This window comes from Notamacropus eugenii, chromosome 7 (genome assembly GCF_028372415.1).
Source record: "Notamacropus eugenii isolate mMacEug1 chromosome 7, mMacEug1.pri_v2, whole genome shotgun sequence".
NCBI classification, from domain to species: Eukaryota; Metazoa; Chordata; class Mammalia; order Diprotodontia; family Macropodidae; genus Notamacropus; species Notamacropus eugenii.
Window position 1 is genome coordinate 38,934,532 of NC_092878.1, and position 22,914 is coordinate 38,957,445.

Genomic DNA, 22,914 nt, shown 5'->3' on the forward strand with positions numbered 1-22,914 from the left:
TTGTAACTAAGGATCAGAACCATAAGGTTTGATTTGGTTTTGACCACATGAGCTAGTTGTTGGAAAATCAAATTTAGAAGGTTGTAATAAATTGTATTGAATAGTCTCTGCAAATGACTTAGAACCAAAGAATCAAATCTATTTAGGGGGATTCCCCTTTTCGAAGCTGCCCTGAGAATGAAATCTATTCCAGAATGTCCAGGAGAAAATGTTTTCAGGGACCAGACAACTACATTGGGATCCCAGATGAAATGTACTGATTAAATGGATATTGGAGAGTATTACTAGGATGCAAGGAGATTTGATGGTAGTTAAATTGATGATCATTTTTGTATTACTTTGTATTACTTTGTAATACTTTGTATTATTTTGTTTCATGGTGTTTATGTTTGCTGAGTTTTCTTGATTACCTCAGTGATATGCAAATCTCCCCTTTCAAATTAGTCCTTGGTGAGTGCTCCTAGTGTTTCAGTCTCTCACTTGAAATTGAAAAATTGACTCTGGCCATGAGTGAGTCCATCTTGTCACTACAGATTGACAAAGGTTCTGTGGCTCAAATGGCTTTGCAAAATCACACAGTTTTAGATATTCTTACTACAACTCAGGGAAGGACTTGTGCTGCGATTAATCAGTTTTGTGGTTCTCATGTTAAGCAACCTGGGGAAATAGTTACAGTCTTCACAAAATTCAGCAAATTATATCAGAAACAATTACCCTTTCCAAGCGACCCGTGGTAGAATCTTTTTTTTTGGTTTACTTGGAAATAGCCTATTTGCCACACTTGGTAAATGTACCCATATTGCCTTCTACCTTAAATCCTGTTTTAGACTTTGTATTAGTTCCAAACTTATGCCAGAAAAGCTTATTGGTAATATGTACTACTGATAATAACTATGTTAGGAATCTTATAGAATTAGCTTATAGATAAATGATCCATGGGAAGCATGTCTCACATTGATTAAAAGAGAAGTGGAGAATTTAGAAAATTAAATAATTCTGTTTTGTAATTGATGTCATTCTGTATCTTTACCAACATTTTGTGTAACTACCTGTCACATTTCTTTGCCTCAGAATTAAGTTTGTAAATTTCTTCCTGTAAAGTCACTTTATTTTTATGTCAAGGAAACTGGTTATCTCTGCATCACTAGCTGTCCCTGTAAGGATGCAGGCAGACACAATCAATCAGCTTTTCCTAGTGACCGGGAGAAAGTCTCATCCCTTCAACCAATAGAAACCAGATGGCTTACTCTGACATCCTGCCTCTGTGCTGCTCTATTTCTCTTCACTTTTCCTAAAGTATAAGAAGTCTTGTGAGCCCCACATGGCAGTCTTTTGGCTTGTTGAGGGACTGAAGACCCCTTTTATTGGTAACTACTAGCCTTATCAATAAATTGAACATGCTCAGAACATTGTTGCCCCAGTTTATCTTAATTTCAATTGTGATACTTCTATAGTTGTGGTACAATTGTCTTTATTTGTTAAATGATTTTGCAAGAAGCCCCCAAACACCCATTTTAAGGTGGTGACTGTTTATCCATTTAACTTGATGAGCAGCATCTTAATGACAAACACCACTACCTCGTAGGGCATAAAAACTGAGGCAACAAGATATAATTAGATTTTCCTAAGCATGTTACAGATAAATGTCTAAACCACAGTTATTTTGAGATTATTTTTCTGAATAAGGGAAATCAGAGTTACAATACTTATCAAACAAAAATCTTGATAAAGTAGCTTAATGTTGGGCTGATAGTTTGTTCTTACATAGGAAAAAGTAAACCTTTGTGAGGTCTAACAACTGATGATTTGTTCATTTTTTAAGGACATTTCTGCCCTATTCTCAAGGTTGTGTCTGGGCCCTTAGTCTTAGTCTTCTTCCTAATTATTGAAAAGATTCCTGTTCTGTTCTGTTCATTCATTTATTCTTTGAACACCTATTGAGTACCTTCTTTATGGAAGACATTGTGTTCAGGCAATATGGGACCAGTCACAAATTGCCCATTTCTGTGCTAGAAATAGATTTTTTTTTGACACTAATGTCATAGTACTTGTAATCATGATGGTAAATTTTGGATTTTATGCATGACACAAACACACAGAAGAGCAATGTGATATGGTGTCAGACTTGAGTCAGTACAAACTGGCTTTGAAAATTTGACTCCCACACTTCCCAGCTATGGGGTCTTACTAGAAAGCCAATTAACTTTTCTCAGAACCTTATACTACTCATCTGTGCAATAGGGATAATAATACTTTAATTGCTAATCTTACAAGGTCATTGTAGAGTTAGATAATTACTATTATCTTAGTATCAAACTATGATATCATTAATTACTTTGGGGGATGGGTTTCCAATTAATTTATTTGTGGAATTATATGCTTCTATTTTTCTTTTCACTGAGTTGGTAGAATTAATTCAGAGGAAAAAGTGAAGCTACAAGAAACAATGCTTATGAATTTACTTATCTAAATCTTTTAAATTGTGATAGTGTAAGATTTCAAATTAACTTTCTTATGACATGTTATAAAACATTATCTGCCCTCTTTTTTTTTTTTTAAAGGAAAAGGATCAGACTTTTTGGAAACTCGAAATTCCCAGAAAGTTAATTACACTTAATGAAGGTAACAATGTACTATGGTGGTTCTTTTTACCTACAGGTTAGTTACGATGATGGTGGTGATGAGGATGATGAGGATGATGAGGATGATGATGATGATGATACTGATCATTTGAAATAAATATTGGATGTGCAACTGGCGTAGTTGAAAGCTGCTAATCTCATGTAATATTCCTTGGTAGATGTCATAAAAGACAATTGTGTTCAGTGACCCTCTGATGATCACTTACATAGTGAGGCAAAAACAATGAGATATTCTTGGCAAAGATATTTGCCACTGTTATAGAGGACTGCCGTCATGGAGATCAAACAGAAGGAGAGCACCCTACTGAGGGCAACATCGTGCTAGTGCTCCTACTCTAAGGTGGCGTTGTATAGAGTCAGGAGTCAGGAAGACTGGAGCACAAATCTAGTTTCAAATGTTTGTTAGCTCTGTGATCCTGGGTAAGCCCTTTAATCTTGGTCTGTCTCAGTTTCCTCATGTGTAAAATAGGGATAATAATTTCATCTCTTCCAGGGTTGCTGTGAGGATAAAATGATATAATATTTGTAAAGTGCTTTGCAAACCTTTAAGTGCTATATAAACATTAGTTATTATGATCAAGATTATTATATTGTTATTAATGGCATCCAGCCTAAAAATACTTCAGAACAGTTTCCTAAATGAACCTTATAACCATTCAAATATAAATCAGCCTAATCATCAACAGAGGAAAAAACAAATTGAATAAAAAATTTCTATAATCTGGACTATGATATGCAATTGGTTGGACAGCCCATAGCTTTGCTGCTTACATATACATGTAATGGAGACAGAATTATATATTAATATGCATTTCATTATTCTCATGTATCCTATATAGAACACATGAATACATATGTTAATATATGTATCCTTGATCCACTCTCCTTCTAAAGAGTCAGCATAGTACTATAGTTTTAAAGTGTGTTAGATTTAAAGTCTAAGGACCTAGGCTCAAATCTTGACCCTTCCACTTACTACCTCTGTGACTTTGGCTCAACCATTTAATCTCCTTTCTTGTCCTTTCTTCTGCTAAAAAAAGGGATTAGACTATATGATCTCTAAGAGCCCTTGTAGCTCTTATACTATGATCCTGTGATCTTCTCCAGCAGGTTACTAAGCTGATTAATATCCTTTCCCCATCTTGAATCTCTCCCTATCTACTGGTTCCTTCTCTACTGCTTTCAGATATGGCCAAGCCTACCCTATTTAAAAAAAACACCCAAAACAAAACAACCATCACTATCATTCCAGTAAGTTATTGTTCTTGTATCTTGTCTTCTCCTTTCTGCTAAAGTCCAAGGAGGGGAAAATCCTGTCTACATTTTCTTCCTCAATTTCTTCTCTTAGTTGAGAAAACAGCAATCAGGCTTCTTATCTCGTAATTCAACTTAAACTTCTCTCTCGAAAGTTACCAAATTTATAATTGCCAAATTGGATAGTCTTTTCTCAGTCCTCATCTTTCTTGACCCCTCTGTGGCATTCAACATTGCTAACCAACCCCCATCCTCTTGGGCAGGGGTGGGGAACTTGTGACCTTAAGACACCTGTGGCATTTTAGGTTCTTGGGTGGGGCCTTTTGACTGAATTCAAGTTTTACTGAGCAAATCCTTTTATCGAGGATGAAGTTTGAATTCAGTCAAAGGGCTACACATGAGGATGTAGAGGGCCACATGTGTCCTCCAGGCTGCATGTTCCTCACCACTACTCTTGGCCATTCTTCCCTTCTCCACCTCTTTCTTCTCCTTTGATTCTCCTTTTACCTTTCTCATGGCTTTTTTCCTCAACCTCCTTTGTTGAATGAAGCATCATCTATATCATTTCTCTAACTGTAAGTAGATCCCAAGAAGTTTTGGTGGGTTCTCTTCTCTTTTCATTCTCTCTCAGTTTATTTATTATCTCTTTGAAAATGATTTCATGATTTATCTATCCAGCCCAGCTTTCTCACCTGAGTTCCAATCTTGCTTCCCTGATTGCCTTGTGGATATTTAAAATGGATATCTCATATTAATTTCAAACTCAATATATTCACAACAGAACTTATTATCATTTAGCATAAACCTATCCCTCTTCTAAACTTCACTATTTCGGTTGAGGATCACTATCCTTCCAGTATCTCTGGATTGCACACTCGACATTATTCTCCACTCATTCTCCCTTATTTCACATATCCAATTAGTGGCCAAATTCTCGCATTTTAACCTCCACAACACCTCTTGCCTTGCCCTTCTTACCGTCCACGTAACTATCATCTTGACTAAGTCCATCATCGTCTCTGGTCCAAAGTATTGTGATAGCTTCCCTGCCACAGGTCTTTTTCTACTCTAATTCTTCCTCCACTTAGCAGTCAAAGTATTGTTCCTCAAATGAAAGTCTGGCCATGTCACTTCCTTCCTCAGTAAACTCCAGGGGCTCTCTATTGCTTTTAGTATAAAATATAATCTCCTCTATTTAGCACATAAAGACCTTCACAAGCTTCACAACTTCTTTTTCCATCCTCATTGTATGAAGATGTATATTGTATATAGACACATACACATATATGTATATGTGATAGTATACTATACTTATAAGTATAATCATATATATATATACACCTATGTTTGTGTGTGTCTATATACATATATACATGTATACACATATATGTATAAACTCATTATATATATATGTAGATACACACATACGTATATGTATATATGGAGAGAGAGAGAGAAAGAGAGTCTAAAATAATTCCCTTCCTGCATTCTGTGTATATAAACTGACTTTGCTATTCCTCATACATGGCACGTTATCTCCCATCTCCAGTCGTTTAGCTTAAGCTCCATTATCTCTTTGAAGACTTTCCTGATTCTCCTACTTGCTAGTACCCTCCAAAGCTATGATGCATTTATTCTGTAGGAACTTACTTATATGCCTATTGTTTCCTCCAATATAATGGAAGCCCCTTGAGGACAGGTACTATTGTTGTAATTTTTGTCTTTTAATTTCCAGATCCAAGCACAGTGTCTGGCACATTGTATGCACTTAATAAATGCTCATTGATTGACTTACATGAACTCAATACAATTGAACAAGTTATAATCTTTTGGTAATATAGAAAAATCAAGTGAGGATGATGCAAAGCTACAAATAAAGGCGTATGAAATAGAGCTGAATCACTGAAATACAGCAGATGAGTGTAGAATTTGGAAATGTGTTGAGAAAAATGTTTACATGATAATAATTAAGTGACTATAGCAAGTTGAACCAGAAGGTTGTATATGGGAAAGAAAGCTTTTCCTAGTTACCCAAGCTCGTACTATCTCTTGACTGCTCATAATGGTACAGTGCAACAATGTGCAAGGTATTCTTTAGAAATATAAGTAGACGGAACAGGCCTAAAGTTCTTAGTCCATAGTAATTTCCCAAACCATCTACAATTCTATTTGTTGCATTTATTGATGGGATATAAAAAGAACTGTTCACATATTCTCTTTCCATTTAATGATGTTCCATCCTTTTGTTTTTGCCAACAGACATTAATCCAATACAAGAATGGTTCGTAACCATTAGTCTTCAAGAGGGATTAGAAACTTACACCACTGAAGGAACACTGCTGGATCTTTTGCGAGGTAAATCTGTAAGACAAAAGAAATGTACACCCTCACTAGTGAGTGAGTAACAACAAGTTGAAATGTTGTTTACCTTTACGTGTGCTATGGTGAAAAATCAGGATTGTCTCCTCTAGACGCAACCCCCCCCCCCAAAAAAAACCCCCAAAAAACCAAAACCTTGTAGGCTCACAGAATGCTAAAGCTGGAAAGAAGCAAGCTTAGAGGTCATCTGGACCAGCTCCATACTCTAGGTTAGATGCAGGAAGAGTTCACCCAAGATCACACACATGATTTGCTTATTATGTTTAGATGTGTAAAGATTATTTGGCATGTGTGCATAGAAAGTTGTATGAAGGTACCCACTTGCAAAGAAGAACCTAGAGAAGGGGCTTTCCCATGCTCATTTTAATGGAATTGTATCCACACATTTAAAGAATATGAGAGGAAGTAAGGGAGGTATCTGCTGGTATAGGGTTTTACAAGGAGGTAGGTGCCCTGGTAGTAGCTTTAATAGGAAGAACTCCACATGTAATTGGGGGCAGCTATATGGTGAAGTGGAAAGAATGCTGAGCCTGGAGTCAGAAAGATTCATCTTCTTGATTTCAAATCTGGCCTTAGACATTAGCTGTGTGACCCTGAGCAAGTCACTTAACCCTGCTTGTCTCAGTTTCCTCACCTATAAGATGACCTGGAAAAGGAAATAGAAACTACTCTAGTTACATTGTCAAGAAAGATAAAAACGGGGTCATGAGTCAACTGAACAACAACCATATGTAAGCATAGATAAAGAATACTTTGTAAAGTACCCATTACACACACATATACATATACATTATAAGGCATATCCAAAGGGGACTTGCATGCAAGGTATACGCAATAACACATATTCCCCTTCCTGAGTCTTGGCTAACCTTTGTCTAAGGGTCAATTGAAACTTATATTATCAGTCTCTCTCTCTGTATATCAACTCTGCTATTTATGGAAATTTGTACTGGCCCAAGAGTACTATGTTCTCAATGCACCTATACTGCATTTGTGACTTCCACATGGATTCACTACCCTTCCTCATTTCCTCTCCCTATGTCTCAAGTTAAAGTGGGGATTTTTCCCACTCTCCACAAAGATCCCAGTGTTTCCCTCAAAATCTGCCTGTCTTGGCATTAATCACCAATTAAATATTAATATATGTGTATATACACACATATATATGTATATGTACATAATACATATATTTTCAAAGAAAGAGAAATAAAATGATGGCCATAATAAGGAAAGAAGAAGGCAATAGTTTGGATCTGAAGTAGACAGTGCTCTCACTGCTGACAGCAGTGCAGAAATCTGCTTTTGCCCTATGAGGGACAGAAGGTAAAACACAACTGAGAGGAATAAAGGTGAAAAGGGGAAAGAGGGAGGATATACCAGAGGAGGATGTATCCCTTGCTTATGCTCCCAACCATCACTTCCAGTTCAGTAGCAGCAGCAGTAGCAGCAGCTTATCAGTCTCAGAAGGAAAGAGCAGGGGAGCACTCAGAGACTCAGTGCAAGGCTTAACCCATGCTTGCTTCTATTAGCCTCAAGATAGGGAATGAATACTTGATCTCTGTCTTTCTAGCTCCATTCTCACAAGTCTCCACAAAACACAGTCCCACAAATCCGAGTTAAAACAGCACATTGACCATGTATAACCTCTGGAATTGTGTCTGTTTAAGTGTTCCATTTCTATACTTATGCAGACACTACAATTAATGTTAACCTTCAGATACTGAAGGACTTTACCCAGTGCCCCCAATATGACCAATGAATCCTGTTACTCTCTAAGGAAAACAAACCTACATCCAAATATCCCAGAACCTTCAATGCAAGCAAGGAACAGCAACAAACATCTGTTTCATTAGCAAAAGATGAATAGCACTTGCAATGAGGCCAACACTTTGTGTTGAGTACTTGGAATAAATCCCTAATAACTTTTGTTGAATCCCCGGAGTAACATGAAATGATTCACACATACTGATATGGCAAACTACTGATTTTTGCATTTCTCTAATTTCCACTTCTAGTTACTCTTTGTTGTTGTTTTATCAACTCCAGGAATGTTTAGTCCTAATTGAAGAAGGTTATAGAGTATTGATGGTGTAATCGAGTTTCAAAGAACTGGCCTAAGGATCATTCAAGAAGAAGAGTGATAATTGGAATTTAGGAAGAAAGAGAACTCTAGGCAAAGCAGGAAATATGTTTTTGGGGCTTTCTGCCTCCCATCATTTTGACCTTGTGTCTTCTCAGTGGTGGCAACGCCCCCAGCCTTTGACCTAGGTGCCTAGTGAGCTTGTTCTAGCTCTGTTCTTTCTTCTGTCAAAATTCACTTTCAGGAAAACATCTAGCAAACTCAGTTCTCACAGCAAAATACAAGCACCTGGCTGTAGTTTCAAATTCATGGAGTGAATTTGCATTTTAAAAAAGGATAACGCGATGGAATGGTCTCTAATTATGAAATTTCGAAAATAAGTCATCAGGTGGAACTAGGGAGACATTCCCACAGTCCTTGAATTCAGACCAAATGACAGAAAGCTGATCTCTGGCTCTCTACTTCAAATAAAAGCTGGAATTGACTTCTTCCAGGCTCTGTCATTAAACTGTCTCGCGTCTTTTGTCGGTTTAAACAGCCTCAGGCTGGGCTCAATTTCCACCTGGTTTGGCCTGCCCCTCTGAAATGTACCTGCCCCAGCTGACCCTACTCCAACCCATTCAGCCTTGGGTTAATGAGTGACCCATTCCTTCCTGTGCCTGCTAGGGTTCTGGAAGGGAGGGCTCAGCCCACCATGGGCCCAACCAGCTTGGGCCCCTTATTTCTTTGGTCACCTTTCTGACCTCTGCTCTCTAACCTCCGTCCCTCTCCAAAGAGCCAGAGAACCCTAACTTCTACATTCCTACCATTGCCAGGCCTCTCTGTCCAAGATCTTCCTTGCAAAGATGGTTCCTGTTTTGGTCTGTCTTCTAGTTTGCTTTCTAGACTGGTTTTATGCTGCAGTTAGAAGAACTTTAGCTGGTATCCAGTGGAATACTAACGGTGGTTTATTTAAGTATTTTAAAGTATGCAAAGTGTTCCAAATACATTCTCATTTGAACCTCACCACAATCTATAGCTATTATTATTCTCATTTTAAAAAATGAGGTTAAGATTAAGAGGGTAAGTGATTTGCACAGATCACACAGCTAGGAAATGTTAGAAGCAGGGTTCTAATCCAAGTGATCTTGATTCCAAGGCCACATCTTTTCCCACTGTACTGAAAGGGGAAACTACTTTGATAGATCTACCCTGTCCTCAGAATGGGCGATGGGATCACAATCTATCCATGCCTTCCCATTCTGTGTGCCTCTTCTCTGTTCTCTCCCCCTGATTTCCATCCCAATATACTGGGGGCCATGGGGCAGCTAGGTGGTGCAGTGGATAGAGCACCAGTGCAAGAGTCAGGAGGATCTGAGTTCATATCTCACCTCAGACACTTGCCACTCACTAGCTGTGTGACCTTAGGCAAGTCACTTAACCCCAATTGCCTCATCCTGGGTCATCTCTATTCGTTCTGATGAATATCTGGTCACTGGATTCAGATGGCTCTGGAGGAGAAGTGAGGCACAGCCTTCCCTCACTCAAAACAAAGTCAAGTGCAAGTCATGTCATCATTTCTCTGATGGCATGGTCTTCTTTGGCAATGAAGGATGAACACACACCAAATGACAGTTGCCTATCTACATAGCATATTGCACGTGAGAAATCTAGCACCTGGAGAAAAAACACAATTGTCTGGAATGCAAATGTGTACTTTTCATTGATAGTGAGGGAGAAGGTCATAGAGAAGAGCAAAAAACAGAGGCAAAGTTATTGTAGCACTATTTATTAGTGGCAACGACAGGATATAGAAAAATGTATTCAAAGAACAATCGTTTAAGGAATCAAGCATATATTCATGCAAAATTAAATATATAAGGCAATATAAGATCAGTGCTCAAAATCTTGTGCACAGCAGTGCCCTCAAAAAAGAATTTTATATTTGTTTTAAGTTTGTAGCACTCATCCATTTGCACCATTTCTGTATTTTTGCTCTTCTTTACAATGATATGTTAATCTAAATATATATATACATGTTTAATGAACTAAAAATAAGATTAACAATCTACCATTTTGGTCCAGTCCTGATTCAGGATGGTCCAGTGCTTCAGGTTTAGGATCGGAATGAAATGAGATCTTTGTAGATAATTTAACATTGAACAACAAGTTTTTCTTCCTTTTGGCATAGGTATTTGTTTAAAGGATATTCTGTAAAGATACAGCATTGATTGGTTGGTTGAGTCCAATTTCCTGTGCCTGTGTACTTGCCATAGTGTTAGGCTTAGTAGTGAAGGCATGCCAAGCTTGAAAAATTCTTAACTCCTCATGCCCGGGGTTTTTGTATTGCCAACCAACCAGTGTGCAATATTAATGGTAAGAGCTTTAGTTCCCTGAACCAATTTTGTCTTGAGTTTCTTTGTTCTTTAAAGAAGAAAGTAGGCTAACTTAAGTAAAGTAGACATATTACTCCTACCCCTCCCACATTTATATAGCACTTCAAGTTTCCTAAAATATTTTCATCATAAAAATCCTGTGAGGTAGGTAGTGCAAATATTATTATATCCTCATTTTATAGATGAAGATAGTGAGCATTGAAAGGTTGATGCTTACCACTCCATTTCCAGTTCTTGGCCACCACAAAGAGCTGCTATAAATATTTTGGTACATGTGAGACTCTTTCCCATTTTTATGATTTCTTTGAGATACAGTCCTAGAAACGATATTGCTGGGTCAAAGAATGTGCATATTTTTGTAGCACTTTGGGCATAGTTCCAAATTGCTCTTCAGAATGGTTGGATCAGCTCACAGCTCTACCAACAATGAATTAATGTTCCAACTCTCCCGCATCTTCTCCAACATTTATCATCTTCCTGTTTTGTCAAGTTAGCCAATCTGACAGGTGTGATGTGGTACCTCAGAGCTGTTTTGATTTACATCCCTCTAATCAATAATGATTTAGAGCATTTTTTTCATAATGACTATCACAGTAATATAACTACAGAGTACCAAGACAGAAACGTTTCTGTCTCTGAGACCAGTGATTGTTAAAATATCATCTTGCTTTTCCACCAATGATCAGTAGAGTATGAATTGGGGAGGGGCACTGCAAGCACCTCAGTGATTATGTCCATTACTGTTTTATGATTCTTGGTCTGAGACTGAAAGGAGGAGGAGGTCACTGGACTGGAATGAGACTTGGATTATATCTTTAAGGTTGGGTAGGATTTACATAGGTGAAAAGTAGGGGAGAGGACATTTTAAACTGGGGAAATTAGTAGGATCATAGCCATGGAAGTGGAAATGTACATTGCAAACCAAAAGACAGTAAATAGACTAGCCTAACTGGAGAAGTGGATGAGTATTGGAAGTTGAAGACTTAGAAAAGTAGGTTGGAAAACTAAGATTGTTAAGTAGGATTGTATACTTTAAATCATCGTGTTTTTCCTGCCTTTCATTGTTAAACTTCTAGAAACATGAATTTAAGGTCTTTGCCTCTACTGCCTCACAGTCCACTTACTTTCCAATCTCTTATATTATCTCCTTAATCTTCATCAGTCTGCTTAATCAGTTCTCTCCGACATTACTAATGCCCCCTTTCTCTCTCCTTGACAACTCTTTAGAACCTGTCACTAGGTACTTCTACCTTGACTGGCTCCCATTATATTGCCCAATAGTCATGGCTCTTCTGTTTCTTCTCAGAATACATTTTTTTTCTTTTCTATGCCCTCCTCCTCCCATCCTAAAATCTGGGAGTTCCTTAAGGCATTTTCCTAAATTCTCTTGGTGATCTATGCTTTTTTCCTTTGTGACCCTATCCACTTTTATGATTCAGTTAGTATTTTATGCAGATAATTCTCACATCTCATCTTCTATAATGATGTCTCCCCTGAATTTCAATTCCATACTTTCAACTGCATGTGGGATATCCTTGCTGGCACAGAACACTCAACAAATCTAAACAGAACTCGTTATCATTCTCCCTAAATATGACCCTCCCTTTAACATGTCTACTTGTTATAGCAGCCCCATCATTTTCCTAGGTAGCTAGATTCATAGACTTTGGAGTCATCTTTGACGATTTTCAGTTTCTCACCCAACACATGTTCTTTCTTTCTCCACAATATTTCATATTTGTACCCTCTACTCATTACTGTTCCACCCACCTTAGTTCAGATGCCCATCTCTTCTTGGTTAGACTATTGTAATAGCCTTCTAACTGGTCCCCATTCCTTTAGTTTATTGCTTCTCCAATCAATGCTCCACATAACTTTAAGCAATTTTCTTAAAGTATAACTATTTTCATGTCACCTTCAATGACTTCCCATTGACTACTGAATAAATTATTCTGCCATTCAAAATCAATCGCAGTCTGATTCCATCCTATTTCTTTTTATATGTTCTATATGTATCACCTGGAGAATCCCTTTCTCATTCGTGGGGCTCCCAGAAAATGACATACCAAAGGATATCAGTTAGCATTACAACAGTTTTCTTCAATGAAGAAAAGAAACATTCACTGTAATTGGACATATACTAGCTAAATTAAGAAATACGAACCATGAACTCAGATATGGGCAGAGTCACAAAATCCCACCTCACACTTGAAAACACTCTCAGTCATCTAAAGTGGAGCCAGCAAATTTTAGCACTTATTTTTTCAAAGCCCTCTAGCTTAGAATACTTTTTACATTTTAAAATACAATGAAACTTTATTTAAACATATAAAAACCATTCTTAGTTTGCTGTCCATGTGAAAACATGCAGCAACTGAATTTAGCCCTCATACCATAGTTTGCTAAATTCTGATCTAATGCAACCCTATCTGTAAAAGAATCCTATTTACAACAAAGTGTGTACTTAAAAATATCTTGTGACAGGGAGCTTCCATGCATCCTAAAACTAGCTCTTCATATATTTGAAGACAGCTCTATCAGCCCCTTAAGTTAGCTTTTACAGGTTTGTCATTGCTTTCCTTTAATCATTCCTCTTATTGCACGGTGTTCAAGCCCTTTACCAAAATGGTCATCTTCCTCTGGACACTCCAGCTTACCTTTTAATTATTGTTATTATGTTGGCACAAGACCTGTGATTCCATTGGTATAGGGAACTCTTTTTAAGTAAACTCCCTATCAAAGCAAAATAACACCTTCTATCCTCATTTCATGAGGAATTGAACATTCTCTTGTCCTGGACAGTCCTCCCTTTTAGCTTCTCTACCACTGCTCTCTCGGTTCTTGATGCTCCTTAAGCCTCTATCCTGGACTTCATTATCTTCTCTCTTCATTCTTTCTGCCTTGCTGGCCTCATCATTGTTTTCTTTGTACAGATGACTCCCAGATCTATACAGCTGACCCAAATGTTTCCTCTGAATTCCAGTCATGTATGCAACGTTAACTGATTGTTGGTCATATTATCCTGTATGGTACTTAGGTTTGAAATCAAATGTGTCCAAAATACAGTTATCTTCTCTCTTAAATCTAGACTTCCTCTAAACGAACCTATTTATATTGGCATTCCTTGTCACCTGGATCTGTACCTTGAAGTCATCCTTGTTGCTTTCCTTTCCTTCATCTTCCATATCTAATCAGATGCCAAACCTTACCAATTCACAATGTACGGAGCTAGGTACTATTATTCCCGTTTCATAGGTGAGGAGACTGAGGCTGAGAGAAGTTATTATCCCAGGGTGACCCAGCTACCAGGTATCATCTGCTTTCCACTCACACAACCACTACTATAGTGCAGGATTTCATCATTCATACCTAAGCATAATAGCCCCCAAATTATTTTTTCTGATTTTAGTGACAGGCCTCTCTAATTTATCCCCTGCACAGCTTTTAAAAATCATCTTCCTATGTCAAAGGTCTGTAAACATAACCCCCTTCTTTAGAAACCTTTATTGGCACTTGAGTCTTTCCCTTAGGTAACTTGATGTTCTCTACAATAAAAAAATAAATCTTAAACCTGCCATTTAAAGTCCTTCTGACTTCAAACTACCTTGCTAGCATCATTTCCTACTAAGCCTCTTCACAAGCACACATTTTAACTAAGTAGGATTATCAGCTATATCTTAAATTTGGCACTCCACTTCTTGTATTTGCAGCCTAGCTCTTCCCTACCTTATTTGCTTAGAACATACTCCTTCTTGATTTCTACTTCACTGAAATCCTTATCCTCCTTCAAGGATGAGCTCAGCTGTCACCTCCTCCATGAAATCTTTTCTGAGAATCCTAGTTGTTAGTGCTTTCTACCTCCTGAACTGTTCTTTTCCTCATTTGTATTTATATTGTATCTTCCTGTCTCCTCTGTCTTCATACACCTACCCAGTAACAAGAAAGTTTCTTGTGAGCAAGATTTCATTGCTTATTTCTTTAGTTAATCTCCAATGTATAGCAAAGTGCCTTGTGCAAAACTGATTGAGGAGCAGTGTAGCGTAATGGATAAAACTGATCTCTGGATCCAGAAGACATGGGTTCAAGTCTCACCCCTAACAAATATGGGTTGTGTCCCTGGGCAAATAGTTCAACCTCTCAGTATTCTGGGAAACTTTTTGAATGTAAGTTTCAGAGAAGGTGCTGATCTGTTTTTATGGAACTGGTAATTAATTAATGTTTATTCACCTGAACTGAATTGAGCATGAGTGAAACAACACAGGCAGAAAAAGTAAGTTCCATTTGGTAACAGATAGCAGTGCAATGGGACTGGGATGTATGAGGTAGGCCTAGAAAACTAAGATGGTATCAGATTTTTTTGGGGCCTTAAGGAAACCAGCAAACTACTGATGCAGAAGAGTGTGACATGACCAGATGAACTGGAGGAAAAAGAGAGTAGAGCCACAAAGAAAGACCTGTTACAAGACTCTTGGAATAGTCCAATGAGGTGTTTACAAAGGCCTGACCTAGGATAATGGTGGTAGCAGGAGAGAAGAAGGCTCACATGTGAGATGTTATGGAGGTGAAATGACCAGGATCTGGTCACTGCTAGGTATGAGAGATGAATGAGTGATCAATCCACAATAAACATGTATTAAAGGCTGGCTTGCTAATCTTTCATCCCTCAGCTCTGCTTTACACCTTGGGTAATACCTACCAGGGACGTCTGCATTTTTGCATTTACCTAACCAAAAGGAGCTCGTGAGTCTTCTGCCTCCTTTTGATCATACAGTATTTCAGTGAGCCCTAGGTCATGTGACCCTGGCCTAATGGAACAGGTTCCCCTCAGGAGAGAAAGATGATGGAATGCTGCATATAATATATTTACTCGTAACAAAGAACCAATAAGTAAATAAGTGGCGCTAAGTTCCAAGGTCATATATATTTCCAGACTACAAGTGGTACCATTTTTCTATACCCTTCAAGTTTTGATAAACATTGATTAAAGGTCTACACTGTGCCAGGCACTGTACTAAACTTAGAGTGGTAGACAGAGTAAAAATACTGCCAGCAAAAAATAGTAGAATCAGAATGAGAAGCAGACTTAGGGAGAACTATAGTAAGTTTAATTTAGAACATGTTGAGTTTGAGATGCCAAATACACATCTGTGTAACAATATCCTGTAGGCACTTAGTGTAACATTTAAAAAATCTGAGAGACGTAATTTTGTGTAATTAATTATTTTATTAACAAAGATAGCATCTTATTAAGAAGAAAAGTCAGTGGCACTCTTGACTGCCTTTGGAAAAATGGGTGTTTCAGAGGGTGGCAATTTGATTTGCAAATCTGGCAAATGTGATTAGTAAACAATTAATGAGAGAATGAAGATTGCAGTGAGAAGTGGGCTCATTCCATTGAAGGACTGAGAGAGTGACATCATGTTACTCTCGGACAAAGAGACTGATCTCTATAGCAGACCACCCCAACCCTGAGCAATGTAGATAAAGGATCTACCTCCATTCGGAAGATTTCCTTCTAAGGTTGGGTGGGATCTGACCATGATTTAGGAAAAAGTTAATTCAACTTTCAGAGACTGAGCTTAAAAATATGAGTGCTTTAGAAAAAGAGAGGAATCCTGGACCTCCTCAGATCATTAGTTATTAATAATAATTTCTCTTAGCATAATGCCCTCCAGAGCATTTATAGGCTGGTGAGAGAAAGTTTAATTTTCATAAATACACTCATAAATTTGAACACTTCAATTTATTTATCCCACAGAACCTATTCTTCAGTGGCAAATTGGAAGGCGTGTAAACCATTTAAACTTACATGAAATACTTAGAAACTTGGTAGGTATCAAGGTGACAAGAAGTCCGTGTGCTAATGATGTGGCAATAATTGGAATCCAAAGTGATAATACAATTTCTGGTAAGTTTATAGTTTTAAATTTTTTATATTTTTATAATGCCAGTGGAGCATAGTGATTTAATCACTAAATAGATGAAAAAGGTGTTTATGAAGAATTTATTATGAGTAAGGCACTGTGCAAAGTACTGGGGATACAAATGCAAAAAAATTAGAATAGTTCCTACTCAGGGCGGGAGCCAAGATGGTGGAGTAGAAGCAGGGACCTGCTTGAGCTCTCCTCCCAATCTTTTCAAAATACCTGTAAAAAATGACTCCAGACAAATTCTAGAATAGCAGCAGAAGCCACAAAATGACAGAGTGAAACAGATTTCCAGCCCAAGACAATCTGGGAGGCCAACAGTAAGGATCTATTGCATCAGGCTTGAAGTGAAGTGCAGCCCAGTCTGGGCTGTTCAGGCACAGATAGGATGGGAGCAGGCCTCAGGGCACTGAATTGCTGGCATCAGCTGTGGTTTTCAAACTTCTCAGCCCACAAACCCCAAAGATAACTTCAAAGGTTGGTGAGAGGAGAGCATGATCTGGCCTGAACCGCAGCCATAGTGTCAGCCCAAGTCCCAGCCCCAGGGTGGCAACTGCTGCCTCAATAGTGACTGCTTCTGGAGTTCCCGGCCTACAGAAGGTGGAGGAATTGAGTGGCTAATCTGGGTCACAGTCCTGGTTGGCAGTTCTGGGGCAAAGAGGAGCACTTAGCATGGCAGAGCTGCTGGCAGCTATGGAAAGGGAGTCCTACTCACAGTTCCAGGGCAGAAAGGAGTGCTTGTGGTTGCTCACAGACCAGAGTGTAGGCCAGGAGAGGAATAAATACCTCTCATTTCATTATGCCACTTTGGAGGATCTGAGAACATAGAGGTGCCTAGAGATAGCTCTGAAAACAGCTGCACAAAACGTCTGAAAGTTGGGGTAGTACACACTCCACTTAACAAAGAGCTCCAAAGCCTAGTAATTGGCTGGGAAAATGTCCAAAAATGGGAAAATCCACAGTACACAGACAGGATTACAGACCCTATATCAGTTTAATAATGTACTGGAAAAATGAATCAACTATTGTAACTAGAGCATTAATAGATACTGAGGCAGAGGCCTCTCTTATCTATGGAAATCCTGCAGTAAGAAAGAGAGTAGTAGTATGTATAAGTGAAGTAAAGAAGCACAGCTGAGGCTGTGGTGGTTTTCTCCTTATTCTTTTTGGTCTTTGTTTGTTGAGCCTGTTCCCTAGATTTGTCTCCTGCAGGTTTAATGCCTTCCACTTCTAGATGACTGACTGCTTAAGCTGGATGTCACCCTCTGTCCAAAACTTCAATGTGCCACCCCTGTACATGGCATTGACCAAGCTCTGGATAGCAGCTAAAGAAGTGACTCCTTGAATGGGACCTCTTGAGGCAGAGACAGCTCCATGTCCAATCTCAGCAGAATGTAGTTATGAAAAAGACCTTTACTCCTTACCCCAAAGGATTTTGGGTCCCATTCATTTGCGCTGGGGGAATGATGGGGTACTTGTGCTCAAGGCCTCACCCTAAGATATTATTTTACGTGTTTATTTTGTGTTATCACTGTTATATTGTTGTAAAGTTATGTCAATACCAGTTACCTTTAAGCTCCCATTGACCTATTAATGGACACGAAAGATCTTGGGGCCAAATGTAATGGTAAGGGAATTTGAAATCTTCCCTGCCTTTTAATAGGCCTATTTTACCTGCTTCTAGTTTTGACCTAGCTCATAGCCTGAGTCACATGGAGTTGATGGAGAGAGGAGCTTGCTGAATGAGTGGAACAGGAAGGGTGAGGCAAGGGGAGAGAGTGAGGCAGAGTTGGGAGAGAACAGGTAGAGCTGACCAGAGCTGCTTAGTGTGAGGGAGTGATTTTGCCTAAGGGAGCTTGTTTGTGGGGAGGCCTGACAGAAGGAATATTTGAGCATGGCCGTACTCCCTTTATTGGTGACGTGTACAAACTTCATTGTTACCTTGGTGAAATTGGCTTTCTGGTATCTGAAAAAATATTTTGGTTTTGTCTTTGAGGAAGAGAGTTTATATTTTGTGAATTTACCCTGGAAATACACCTGCATATCCATAGCAGCTGCTGTGGGTATCCCATTGGTGTTACAACATCAAATCTGTGAAAGCTTTCTTCTCCTTTTCTGCTCCCCCATTGCTCTCCAAGTTAGCAACAAATTGTTTCCACTCAGAGAAGACCTCTAATCTAATGACATTAATTTTTCTCGTAGTCATTTTGTCTTGAGGCTGCCACTTTTGTTGGATGTGAATATTTAGCTTGGAGAGGATAAATCTGTGATCAGTCAGAGGCACCTTTTCTAGCTCCTTCCTCACACCATCAGGTCAGCAGTACAATTCTTAAAAGACTGCTCAGACACCCAGGGGGCTGCCAAATCTCACCGCTGCTTCTAGTGAGAAGATAACCCTATGAACCAGGCTGCCTGTGTGCAGGGTTGTGACTCCACCTCCCAACGTATCCTCACCTGCTGCTTCATCACTTGCCTGTTGCAACAGGGCTTTCAGATAGGTAAAAATGGTAAAATGATATGGGTGATGTCTTTTGATTCATGTGTAAATTGAATTTAAGTGAGGCAGAACTGCATGAAGCCATTGGCCTCACTCTTTCCTCCAGTGTCATCCAGTCCAGTGGCAGGACAGAGGCAAGATGACTGGTGATGGCTCAAGATGGCAGTGAATAACCTTGGTATCTTTGATGTCCAACCAAGCTCTAAGCTGTCTGCAGTACTTGCTTTAGCTGCCTTCATGGCCATTGGAACAAATTGTTCTCATTAGTCAATTCCATCAGTAGAATTCTTCACATACTTGGGGTAGACACTGCCCCCAGCTCACTGATGATGGCTTTGAGACCCCCTGGTTTACCTTCACCCTGGTTTTAGCCCATCTGCCAAAATGGTTTACTGGAGTGTAGTCACTGTGCTTGTTATAGCTTCTTTATTTTTCCTAAAATTTTCAAAAAATTAATCTATTTGTTTTCAATTTTCAACAATTGCTTCCATAAGTTTGAAATTTTCTCCCTTTCCTTCCCCCCCTCCTTGGGATGGCATGCAATCTTATATGGGTCCTACACATACATTCTTATTAAACACATTTTCACATTAGTCATGTTTCATAGAAGAATTAAAATGAATGGGATAAATCATGAGAGAAACCAAACCACAACAAAACGTAACAAAAGAGAACATAGTTTTCTTCGTTCTGTGTTCTGATTCCATAGTTCTTTCTCTGGATGTGGATGGTAATTTGCATCAAGTCCTTTGGAAATATTTTAAGTCCTTGCATTGCTGTGGAGAGCTAAGTCTATATGAAACAGTCCTCCCACACTGTGGCTATTACTGTGTATAATGTTCTGGATCTACTCATTTCACTCAGCATCAGTTCATATAAGTCTTTTCAGTTTTTTTTGAAGTCTGCCTGTTTGTCATTTCTTATAGTATAATACATTCATATACCACAACTTGTTCAGCCATTCCCCAATTGATGGGCATCCCCTAGATTTCCAGTCCTTGACCACCACAAAAAGAGTTGCTATAAATATTTTTGTACATGTGGGTCCTTTTCCCATTTTTTGATCTCTTTGGGGTACAGCCCTAGAACAGGCTATAGTTTCTTGCAGTCACAGGTGAGACTTAGGTAGAACAGGTGGACACTATAGGTGGAAAGCAGGCCTGAAAAGGGCTTGGCAACCCTCACACCAGAAGTATTAACCTTCCTTGAATAACTCTACGCTTCTGGTTGCATGTTAGGACACAGAGAATCCCAGTTCCTTCTCAAACTCTCCATCTGGTCATAGGGATGATCTCTGCTCTACCAGATCACAGAAAGAATTACTTCTAGACTTTTTATGCATTCAAGGAATCCACACAGAGGTAACCCAGGGTCCTACAGAGTTCTTGGGATAGATCAGTTAGACCAATCCCCCTTGAAGCCGTCTGTATAATCTCAACATTCCAAATCTGAACTTCAGAGCACCCAAGCCCAAGTCTTTCCCAAATCCTATGACTGTAAGTGGTGTTCAGAGAGGATCCCAAATTCCCGTCAGAGGCCAGAGCTTTCCATAAACCTGTAGCTGGCTGCCTACACTCAGTTTCAGAGTGAGAGAGTAGATAGCCTTAGGATATTTAAGGCTGGTCCAGCATAGCACTCCAGAAATAGAGTCTGAGGCTGACCTAGACCTGCTCCCAAGAGGGTACCAACTCAGTTCTAGCCTAGCAGAGGAGTAAGTTTCAGGGAATTTCTGATTGGCCCACTGGGTCTCATTGGCCCAGCTAAGCTTTAGGACAAAGGTCCTAGGCAAAATCCAGTCCAAGTCGTCACTGATGCCTGCGTTCACCAGCACAAGAGTAACCACTGAGTCTAGCAACAGCAAGAAAGAACATCAGGGTAAGTCTACACACAGCAAGGAGAGGTCCAGAGCCTTGTGAGAAAGGGGATCCTGCAGACAGAACCCTGGAGACTTTTGAAGGAGGGGCCTATTCTGACTCACTATACTCAGGGCAAGGTAGGCTCTGCCCACAGCATTCAGAGAGGAACCTGACTCATCAAGTTTCTTATGAGCAAACCAAGGACAGATCTGACAATAAGGTGGAAATACACTGATTTGAGAGATGTCCAGGAATTGAAGCCTGAAGAGGATATCAATTCTCTAATAAGTCTAGGTAAAACCTCAGAGAAAAAAACCACCCTGGCCACAGGGCCTGGAAGAGTACCTAGAATAGATGATGCAAGAACTGCAGAATTGAAAAGTTAGGGACCAAAGAATGACAAAGAAATTGACACCCTAGAACAGACAATGGAACACTTCACCCAAGAATGAATGCCCTGAAAAATTTAACCAGTTGCCAAATGCCTGTTTCTACCTCCATAGCATCTCTCACATGTTTTTCTCTGTGGGGTTTGGTAAAGGCTTCCAGCAGAATTCATTATTTGAGCTGCGTTTTAAAGGAAATAAGGAATTCTAGGAGGTTGCAGGAGAGGAATGCAGGCATTGCAAAAGCACAGAGATGGGAGTGTCACATAAAGAATGACTAGTAAGTCAACATTATTGGACCTTCGAATGCCTGGAGGACAGTAATGTGACAAGACTGGATAAGTAGGAAGGGACAAGGCTGCAAAGGGATTTAAATACAAATCAGAAGACTCTATTTGACCCTGCAGGTAGGATGGGAATATAGGGTCTGACATGATCAGATATGTTTAGGGATATTGTTTTAATAGTAGCTGTGTAGAGGATGTATTGGAGTGGGAAGAGATAGGTAGACCAATTAGAAGGCTATTGCACAAGAGGCAATGAAAGGTCATAATGAGGTTTTCTGTGTAGTAAGGAGAACCTATATAGAATAAGTCAGGCAAGCTCAATCGTATTACTTTTGGAGCTTATACCATTTGTTTTGCATTCAGAAGAGAAAGGAGAAGTCAAAGTACATTCTCATCTTTGGAAATTCATCTTACATGAAAACCTATGAAATAGTAGCTCTGAAATTGGAATGGTTCAATATCTGGTAGAAGTGAAAACCAAGTATATTTTTGATCCATGCTACTGTGAAGATATTATCATAGCCAGTTCAAGGGTCTATTTCTTGCCTTTTTGTTCCTTTATCTTATCAGTCAATAAATACCTACTCATCAATTATGTGCCAGGTACTACACTAAGCACTGGGGATACAAAAGAATAAAAAAAAGATAAACCCTGCCATGGAGGAGCTCACAGTTAAGGGGGGAAAGTATGCAAATAAACATACAAACAAATATTTGTGTATTCATATATGTAATTGTGTTTATATTTAACTTCTATTTCACAAATAATAATACCAAGTGGATGAGTGTCATTGTTATGCACTTGGAAAACAAGTTTGTGAGTTTTGTGTGTGCATGTATGTTTGTGACTGTGGATGTTTGCTTCATAGAAGGAGTTCAGATGATACGCCACTCAGATGATTATTTTCATGGTTTGGTTACCTTTTAGTAGTATGTTATTACCCAATATCTCTAATAGTTGATATTTGGCCTGAAAATAAGTAGAAATTTAGCTTTGTGATAGCTTTTTTATTTAAATTGTTTCATTCTGATACTTGTTCATTGAGACTCCTCTCATTGAAATGGGTTGGTAATGCTTTTATAGACTCCATGGCTGTGAGGATCACTGCTGAAGAAAGGGCTTTATAAAAAAAAATTATGCTATAGATATGTGAGCTTCTCTTATATTCTTCCCAGTGTTAACTAATTCAATTAAATATTCTTTCAGAGGCCTTGTAATATATCTGATCAA

The 22,914-nt window shown here is 38.9% G+C and overlaps 1 protein-coding gene across 2 annotated transcripts in view; it reads left to right on the forward strand.

Moving 5' to 3' along the window:
- LOC140513412 (cation channel sperm-associated auxiliary subunit beta-like) overlaps positions 1-22,914 on the forward strand; it is a 257,769-nt gene that overhangs the window by 52,163 nt on the left and 182,692 nt on the right. For both annotated transcript variants that reach the window (XM_072623090.1, XM_072623091.1), the window contains 3 exons: positions 2,562-2,622; positions 6,156-6,251; positions 16,489-16,638. In XM_072623090.1, the coding sequence (XP_072479191.1) occupies positions 2,562-2,622; positions 6,156-6,251; positions 16,489-16,638 (307 nt within the window). The remainder of the gene's footprint in view (positions 1-2,561; positions 2,623-6,155; positions 6,252-16,488; positions 16,639-22,914) is intronic.